The sequence below is a fragment of the Gobius niger genome, assembly GCF_951799975.1.
Source record: "Gobius niger genome assembly, chromosome: 8".
NCBI lineage: Eukaryota > Metazoa > Chordata > Actinopteri > Gobiiformes > Gobiidae > Gobius > Gobius niger.
The window spans coordinates 14,290,968-14,300,682 of NC_136859.1; the positions used below are offsets into that span (position 1 = coordinate 14,290,968).

Below are 9,715 nucleotides of genomic sequence, written 5' to 3' on the forward strand. Positions count from 1 at the left end.
AAAGATTGATTGATTGATCATATTCTGAAACTCAAATCTGTAGTAAAAACATAATATATGGAAAATAAGTACAATTACAAAAATGCTGTATCTAATCAAAAAAATAGTTGTTTTTTTTAATTTACTCTCAATCTAAAAAAGAAAACCCAAACAAACCCTAACCATGTGTATCTGCTGTAAAGTCATGTTTGTACCGGTTCCTCTGAGTCGTGGTGCAGCAGGACTGATGTGGACAGATGTTACAGAAGAAGCTCATGAGGTTAATTTCTTCAACAGTTACTATAGTAACTATTTTCTCCAAAGATCTACCACAGTCCTGTCCACATCTGTCATGGTCCACCATGACCCACCACGACTCAGAGGAACTGGGACAAACATGACTTTACAGCAGATACCAATGGTGAGGATTTGTTTGTTTGTTTGTTTTATTTATTTATTTGTTTGTTTTTTTAGAATCAGAGTAAATAAAACTATTTTTTGATTAGATACATGATTTTCAAATATTTTTCTTTTTGTAATTGTAATAATTATTTCCATATATTATGTTTTTACTACAGATTTGACTTTCAGAATATGATCAACCAATCTTTATTTATAAAGCGCTTTGCATACCGAAGGGTATCACAAAGTGCTTTACAGATTACAACATTTGACATGACATAATATGACTCTTACATGCAGCAGAAGTCTGAAGTTCTATCTAAAGCAGAAGCTCCATGACTTCCTTCTTCACTTCTCAGTCTGTGACTGAAGAGCAATGAGGCCTCTGACTTTTTACTGGAAACAAAGAGCTCACTGTATTTAGCGTCATGTTACTGTCACTCATGGTGTCTGACCTAAAGTCTAAATCTGAAGAAAGTCAACTCACATTTACACCGTGAAGGTTGGAAGGGCGCCCCCTTGTGTCACCTTGCATCCAAATGCCCGGAACATGACAGCGGGTCAAAAAGACCCGCGAAGGCAACACGAGGGTTAAAGGGACTATATGGAGTTTAAAAATGTTAAAATCATGTACTTCCCTCCCCCTGCAGCCATGCCCTAAGGTGTAGAATGAGCCCAGACCTATTCACCACAACTGCCTCTAAAATCCTGTCACTCAAAAAGTTGTTACTTCGGGTCCGAATTGCCGCCATGCACAAGCTTAATATAGAAGGTGCAGTTACACGCATGACCTGAGGTGGCAGTAGTGAGTATAAAATGGCAAACTTGAATCTAGCCCCTTTAAAGGAGCATTATGCAAATTCTATGTGGAAAAAGTTGATATTTGTTCGTATTTGGCCTTGTAGTGACCCAGCAGCTGTATGACTGGTCAGCATGGTGCCTTTACTTTCCATCACGGTGGTCTTTACAACACTCAGGGATCAATTGTTTTATAGGTTTTCTCGTGAGAGGGTCGGCCCACAGTGAAAAACTTCAAAATTGATCCGGGAGCGTCCTGTGATGGGAAGTAAAGGCGCCATGCTGACCAGTCATACAGCCACTGGGTCTCTACAAGGCCAAATACATCAACTTTTTCCACATAAAAAGTTGCATGTCTTGGTTCAGCAACACAATGAGTCCAAAGAAGATCAGATTACCAGACTACCTGAACATCCTGAATGACCAGGTTATTTCCATCAATGGATTTCTTCTTCCCTGATGGAACAGTCTTATTCCAAAATGCCATTGCTCACATGATGAAAGAGTGGTTCAGGGAGCATGAGCCATCACATCCACACATGGATTGGCCTCCACAGAGCCCAGATCTGAGCCACATTGAGAATCTTTGGGATGTGCAGGAGAAGGCTTTGCACAGTGGTCACCCTCTCCCATCATCAATACAAGATCAACATTGCAGAAGCTTAATGAATCTATGACCCAGCGAATGTGAGCCGTAATCAAAGCTAAAGATCGTGCAACAAAACCTTTTTTTCCGAGCCCAAAATTACTCCAATTGATAGGCTATTCCATTCAGGGATGGTTCTTAAACTGGATCGTATTGGGTCTTAGTACAAAATTGAAATGGGTGGTTAGATCTTGTTCTGGAGAGAAGTGGGTGATGGGAGTTTTCCATCCCAGATTATGAAGCATAGCCTCATTAGGTGTGGGTGGCCAAGTGGTGGCACAAGGCTGAAAGTTGTGAAATGAGATGAAAAGGAACGTTAAGAATGACAACTATCAATTAAAATAATGTGTTCATGTTTTTTTCTGATTAGTGCATAGACTTTTTGAGTGTGTCTGGTTTGATATGATAATAATGTAATCAAGAAAGTATTATAGTATGTTGTCTGTTTTTTTCATTTGTATTTTTTGTGTGACAAATTAGGTTTTGAACTTTTTTTTTATCTCTTGGAGTTGCTAGATTCTACAGTGCCCTGGGGACTGATGGAAAAGGTCATCACACATTTATACTTATAGATACGGTGGGGGAAGTGTCTTGCCAAAGGAAGCAACAGTATAAATGGGAGGGTTGAGATTGAACCACCATCCTTAGGGTTTGCAGGTAAACACTCTACCGCTAAGCCACTGTTTCCCCGACGGCTCTTAAACTCCTGTCTGCAGCCTCCGCAGCCGAGAGTGAACAGGTGTGTGTGACAGCGGTCAGCGTGTGTCTCATTACCATGCGTGGTCTGTCCGTGTTGTCCAGGAGGCTCAGCCTGTCTCGCCGCGCTCTGGGGGAGAATTATAGATTACTGGGCTGGAGCAGACTGAGGGGCCAGGGGAGCTCGCCGTACAGCCCAGACCTGAGCAGTGTAAGCTGGGCACGGCTCTCAGCTCATCAGCCCTGTCTCTGGAGGCTCCGGAGCTTAACCTGCAGCTAAGTTCTGATTAACCAGACTAATGATGGTGTGGCCCGTCCAACTCCCCACTGCCCGATACTATAATCACTGCTCAAGGCCCAGGACGCTCCTATTGTCTATATGAGCACTGCAGTGTCACGACTTAGCCTGCTCTTTATTGGTTGATTGATTTGGATGTTTTTGGTAACACAATAAAGTTTCTTCCGGCTTTTGTCTTAACAGTTTATCCATCTGACAACAAGGATTTTAAGCCCATTATCTAAGGTGTCAAACTTAAAACTCAATAATGCTGTGAAGAATATCAGTGTTGCATCCGCGAGGTGCTTAATGAGCGCTGATCGATTAGTCTTATCTGTAAAGCAAACGTCTCCTCCGAACAATGGAGGCCCTTTTCCTTTGGTACACAGACAGGCAGCGGCAGCAACTGAAGCAACACATGCAAATACACCAAATATAGGTGCACTTTAGTTCTGTACACATAACTGCGTCCGTTGAGTGTGTGACAGGGGAGGGGTGAGGGCGGAGGTGTGTGCAATCTTCTGGGTAGGACATGCCAATAACGCTTACTGTCCTGAGTGATCGGAGACACTTGTGACGTGTCCCAAATGAAGAAGCGGAGAAGGGGTGTCCCAAGGCAAAGTGTTATAAGCAGGGCGGATCGATAAATGATCTACTGTCTGCGAGTGATCAACTAGGATGTGTCCAGAACTGTTTGGGTGAGATGCTAGGGCTGCCACCGGTCGCATTGCATTTAAGGGAAGTGTTCTCGTCTGTGGTGGATTATTGCAAAAAAAGTGGGAGATTAAGTCAGTAGTATAATAGAGAAACGCTCTGAAGTACTCAAATCAAGATGAAACATGACAGAATAGGGACTAAACTGGAGCCAGGCTGGTGTAAGATTATGTTGACTACTTTAGGTATTAGGGAGAAGGCTGCATAGTGAAGTTTATATTCATTGATTACTTTTTGTAATATGTAGACAGCCTTGAAACATTACTCATGAAATATCAGAAAAACAACCCAAAACTACAAAGTCTGGCTTGAAACATGCCGTTTATCTCATTTAAAGTAAAGAATATTGTGGTCCATTGTCGGTTCTGTGGGAAACAAGACGTTCTGCGCAAAAACTAAGTGGGGCAGAACTAGAACAGCCTGGCCCAAATTTGAAAATTCTTCAAAATAGCGACAGAAATGAGACGTGAATGAGAATGAAAACGCAGCAAAAAAAAGAGCATCGAAGAGCGACAAAAACTGGCAACAAAAAGTGATGAAAAAGACAGATCAAGTCTTAGGTCTTAGCTTTCAAATGAGTCGTTACACTGTAAGGCTGAAAGCTCCAGTCGAGAAGTTTTTAGACTTGAGAAAATGTGCTTGGTTAAGGCGGGGGTTAAGAGGTTAAAATGAACTAGTAATCAGATCATTTTTGAAGTAAAGTAATCAAAGACGTGACTAACTTCTTTTTCCCAATCAGAAATCAGTAGTTAGATGTAAATCCCAACAATTATATTCCCATATTTACAGTCGACAACCAAGCTTCACAGGACTCAAGATTCAAGATTTTTTATTTGTCAAACCAGGACACTATGTTTGAAGTGACACACCTATTGTTTTTGTCTTGCTGTGTTTGATTAATTCTATGTTGATGTTTTTATTGATTGTATTTGTTTTCTTATATTTATGCAACTGTGAAGCACTTTGAATTGCCTTGTGTATGAATTGTGCTCTACAAATAAACTTGCCTTGCCTTGCCTTTTTATTTTGAATGTGTAAAAGACAGTGTTTAGAGGCCTGCTGAGTCCAGATTCATTCCCCTTCGCTAGAGCGCATACAGGTGCAGGTAAAGGACTGTAATCCAGGGGTCTCTCCAGCCAGACACGCACCTCATCCCGGCAGCTGTGCGTCTCTGAATGCTTCCAGGAGCCGCCATTGTTCTGCTGTCACTTCCTCGTCTCTCGGGCCCAGGAGACACGCGGCTGACATTTAACCAGGCTCCCCCTCCCCTCAGCACCACCGGCCTCACCCACCCGGGCCGCTCCTGTAACTCCCTCTCTCCTCCCTTCGTTCCTACCGCTTCAATCAAATCCCCAGCTCATTCCCCGTAGTAACTCCATCCGTGCAGGCGCGGCGTGTGGCGTGTGGCTATGTCCGTGAATGACAGAGTGAGTGTTTGTGTTAATGAGCGGCCCTTTAAGGCTATTAAGATAAGATTGGTACACCTCTGAGTCCCTCATTACCCAGCATGCTCTGCCCTCCCCCCCACACGGGATGGTAATTGGGAAGGGGAGAGGGAGAGAGAGAATAATGGTGGGATAAGCGCGGGATAATTGGATGGACGGAGAACCAGAGGAGTGATGGATCAGGTTGAAATGTGTCAGCGCACGGACGTGATGAGCGCCGGGGTCACGCAGTCTGCTGTGTTCAAACATAAGGACGTTTACCGGGCACGTGTTCGACATGCGTAAAAGTGGAGGCTTGTTAACTTTTGATTGAAACTGATGGCAAATAAATTAGTGGTGGCAAAGTGTCTCAATCAGTGAAAAATAGGTAAAACAGTGTCATAATGATTGTTTAACTCTGTACGGAACTCTTCTTTTTCATGTGGGGGCCTATTGGGCCATTGTCAACAAAAAACAGGCTCCTAAAGACCCACTAGACACAGCAAATGCTATTTTTGCAGCGGGTCGACTTTGAATAGGTTTGGATGAGGACCTAAACTACTACAATCTCATAACTGGGTGCCTTAAATCCACCTCTCAGAGGAGTTGGGAGCTGGAGACGTCTCTGCTCCCAGTAAAGTCACTGTCAGGTCTGACAGGTGAGCCGCTCACAGCAAACACATGTTTGTGCATATTAATTTTCTGAAATGAATTGAAATAAATTCTTGTATTTGATTCTATTTATTGGGTAAAATGTGACTTGGTGTAGCTTTAACTTTTCAGGTGAGATCCACAGGGATTAGGGGAAGCCTATCAATATGTACCTCTACCACCACCTATTGGTCGCTGACAGGAGTCTTTTGAAATTCCCCCAAAAAACACTGATACTGTATTTCTAGGAAGTTTTGCGATAAATAGGCTACGCCCCATTTTGTAAAACCTGATTAGGTGTGGTATCATTATAATGTTAACGTTAGAAAAAAAAATTATATTTTTTTCTTAAGTTAACATATAAGTAAACCTATAGCTCTACTATTTAGGGTACCGGTACCTCACGCTAGATATATCAGTTGAAATATAGGCTTTTATATTTTGTGAACAGGCTTAATTAGGTCAATATATTGTCCACATATGGGCTTATACCACCACCAAGTGGTTGGGTTGTGTCATTGCTAGTCTTAGTTAAATAAGTGAAGGTGTGAACCTGGGTCTTTAAAAGTAAATGATGATTTGACTGTAGCTTTCACAATAGAAACAATACATAACTAAACCATTCTAAATAATATAACATGTAGGACAGGCCCTCTGTAGCCTTCAAATGAATCATCCTACCAAACGTCCTGTCGTTGCGGCCGCTGATTGGCTGCTGTAGTAAAAGAGGAGAGTGAAGGGGGTGGGCGAAACCATTTATTTGACCAATTCTCCGAAGATAAACACGTCCTGAGCGTCTGTCGACACTTAGATTAGGATTATAGCGCGGATTATGTTGGTGTGTTTGATCCAGTTGTGCAGATTAGGTTCGTTATATGAGTGATTAGCCTGACAGTGAAGCCTCCACATCCGCTGCATGATGCGCACTAGGATCGACTAGGATGCAGAAATGAAACTGACACCTCACAACATGAGCACTCGATGATCATGTTTCCTTTACCATAAACGGATTTAGCATTTGTTTATTACACCAGTACGTTGAGGTCGGACATGGCATTTGTGCTGACGACCGTGCATCTGTGGGCGCTGCTCGCGCTAAGCGGCTGGATGGGGGTCGCTGTGACGAGTCCCACCGATGAGGGAGCCCTCAGGGCCGGACACGGAGAGCACGGAGACCCGGGCCATCAGGAGCCGCATAAAGACTCATACAGCACGTTTGCGTCCGAGTTCCTGGAGTCTAAATATCTGTCTGATGATGGTAAATGTACAAGCCTGCTTTCTGAATGAGTCATGTTGGCTCGATGTAGAGATCACCTATCATGGCCTGCATCCTTAAACACATCTGCTAGTACAGGTTCAATCATCATGCTAAGTCTAGCTCTGGAAACACCTGAGCCTCACTAATCGTATTCTACATTTAAGTTAACTTAAGTGGTCACCCCCAGCACAGAGGGTCTTTCAGGACCCCGGTCAGCTCCCAGCTGCCCTGCCCCCCACAGATGGCCTGCCCCTATGGCTCCTCTTGTCTGACTTCAATAATACTGCTTTGTCATGTTTACTAATGTTAACTTTTGTTTCCTGACACAGGATATCCTTTCCCCACTGCCCCACCTGTGGATCCATTTGCCAAAATCAAAGTTAGTGACTGTGGAGTCACCAAAGGCTGCATTAGGTTTGTATCTGTCACTGATGTGATCCCTCTGTCACTGTCATTATGCTTCAAAATGTGATTCTGTGATTTGAGGTGTTGTTTATCCTTTTATGCATTTGCTTGAAATGCAAGTAATTATCATTTTTGTTGTTTTAGTGCCATGCCAGGCCATGGGGGGGTCAGCCCATTCACACATTTGCTTTCTTGAACTTGTTAAAGTGCCCCAGAAACAGATCCCATATCGAATGGAAATGATCTATCTTCCCTTTTACTTCAACTTTTTTCCCAGTTGAACATGCTTCATTACATCGTGTGACAAATTAAAATAGGTTGGAGGGGAGAATAGACAATTTGAACAGAAATGTTTTTTGTTCATCGTTTGCTAATCCCAGGGCCTGTAAGTCTTGGTAATACTGCAGCGTGCTCATTTTTAAGACAGATGTTTTCTTGCAGGTATGGTAAGCCAGGCTGTGATGCAGAAACGTGTGACTACTTCCTGAGTTACCGACGCATTGGGACCGATGTGGAGTTTGAGCTGAGTGCAGACACTGACGGCTGGGTGGCTGTTGGCTTCTCCTCTGACAAGAAAATGGTGCGCCACATACAGCGACTAAACACAATCATATTGGTGCAGTTCACAGAGAGATGACGCTGACACTAGATGACACACACACTGAGGGAAGTGGCACTATTTTAAAGTATGAACCAAAGATTCAAACATGCTTTCCGAGTGGAATCCCTGTAAGCACCTGAGCCCACAAACTTTATTGTTATGACGTAAAGTCCTTTCAGCAGTCAATAATTGTGCCTTTGTATAGTGTCTTTTTATTTTATGTGAATTAGCTCAGTAATTATAGAGATACAAACACAGCCAGGCCTGAACATCTGCCTGGTAACAGACACATTCTACTGCAGACTCATTTGCTTCTCTCCACCTCAGTATTAAACTACAGGCTCCTTCAAATGTTCTGATGCCACATGAACACAACCAATCAAACCGATAGTTTGTACTGGGTCAACCCGCTGAAACCTTTTCATTTATCTATTCACTATTTTTTCCCAGGGAGGAGATGACGTCATGGGTTGTGTCCATGACGACAATGGCCGTGTGCGAATCCATCACTTCTATAACGTGGGACAGTGGGCCAAAGAGATCAAGAGGAACCCTGCCCGAGACGAGGAGGGCATCTTTGAGAACAACCGCGTCACCTGCCGATTCAAGCGCCCGCTGTACGTGCCCAGAGAGGAGACACTGGTGGACCTACACCTGTCCTGGTACTACCTGTTTGCATGGGGTCCTGCCATACAAGGTGAGCACCTGCAATTAGTTACAGGGCACAACAATTAAATGACTTGAAATTTGAATGGTTGCAGTTCACAAATATTACAATTATTTAATATCCTGTATCATTCTGTTTTTATTATGGGTTAACCATGAAGTTTAATACTTTGGTTAACATTTTTGGATTAGTGTATCTGTTCATATTTCTCTCATATCATCTTCTTGTGTGTGTTTAAAATGCGCACCGTGAATTGAGTCTTGAGTTTGCTTTTCAAATCTCAATTGCAAGACTTGTCAGAAAAATCACGAGATATTGTTAAAAAATGAATGATATTGATGTGAATGACATAAAAGACATTTATGGCATCTACCTTTTCCAACAGGCTCAATCACACGACATGACATTGACAGTCCTCCGGTCAGCGACCGTATGATCAGTATCTACAAGTATGAGGACGTCTTTATGCCTTCCACAGCCTACCAGACCTTTAACTCGCCCCTCTGCCTCCTGCTCATAGTAGCGCTCACCTTCTACCTGCTGATGGGGACGCCCTGAAAGTCGAGCACATGAACAGAACCTGGACTGAGGAGAAAAACAGCAATAACTGGAGATGCCATATTCACTGTTTGTGTGTGTCCTGCACTGAGCAACAGGACGGATACAGCAGATTACAGTAGATATCAGTATATTACATAGTTTTTGTGAAAAAAGATAAATCCTGGAAATAAAGAGTACTATTCCAGTTTCAAGCTCTATTTATGCTTCCAAGTATTGGAATGAAGTATTAGCAGAATATGGATAACACAAATGCACCAGACTGCATGATGTAGAAAACACTTCTAAAACATCACTGAACATCACTGTGGGCGGGGCTTTAACTGAGGCAAAAAATAAATCACTTTATTTTGATATCGAAATTGCTTAAGGATAAAAGAACATACTGCTCAGCATTGCATAGCTACCTTTACGATTTATTTACATTTTTGTTCAGTTAAACATGTGGGTATTGTTGCAATAAACCACAGCAATGGAGTGCCATAGACGACTGTCACAACACGTTTTATATGAGGAATAAAGAACAAATATGTGAACATAAAAACTTTCTGGTGTTTTGAGTTGTTTTTCTTTTAAGGCGGCCTGCTTTTGAGTAGGGCAGGGAATATTCTCAGTGATAAACCTCATGTAAACATGTGT

The 9,715-nt window shown here is 42.7% G+C and overlaps 1 protein-coding gene across 1 annotated transcript; it reads left to right on the forward strand.

Annotated features, from left to right (window-relative positions):
• Window positions 1–6,334: 6,334 nt before the first annotated feature.
• frrs1l (ferric-chelate reductase 1-like) lies at window positions 6,335–9,611 on the forward strand. The gene is made up of 5 exons (XM_079561726.1): window positions 6,335–6,845; window positions 7,175–7,259; window positions 7,692–7,830; window positions 8,302–8,548; window positions 8,904–9,611. Exons 1-5 carry the CDS (start codon window positions 6,638–6,640, stop codon window positions 9,074–9,076), a joined length of 852 nt encoding a protein of 283 aa, XP_079417852.1. The 5' UTR covers window positions 6,335–6,637; the 3' UTR covers window positions 9,077–9,611.
• Window positions 9,612–9,715: the final 104 nt, after the last annotated feature.

What these genes read in the sequence shown, in the direction of transcription:
- frrs1l (XM_079561726.1), top strand. Translation starts at nt 6,638, where the DNA reads ATGGCATTTGTGCTGACGACCGTGCATCTGTGGGCGCTGCTCGCGCTA. An exon ending in TCTCCTCTGACAAGAAAATG is followed by an intron (nt 7,831 to 8,301) that starts GTGCGCCACATA and finishes ATTTTTTCCCAG; the next exon opens with GGAGGAGATGACGTCATGGG. An exon ending in ATGGGGTCCTGCCATACAAG is followed by an intron (nt 8,549 to 8,903) that starts GTGAGCACCTGC and finishes CTTTTCCAACAG; the next exon opens with GCTCAATCACACGACATGAC.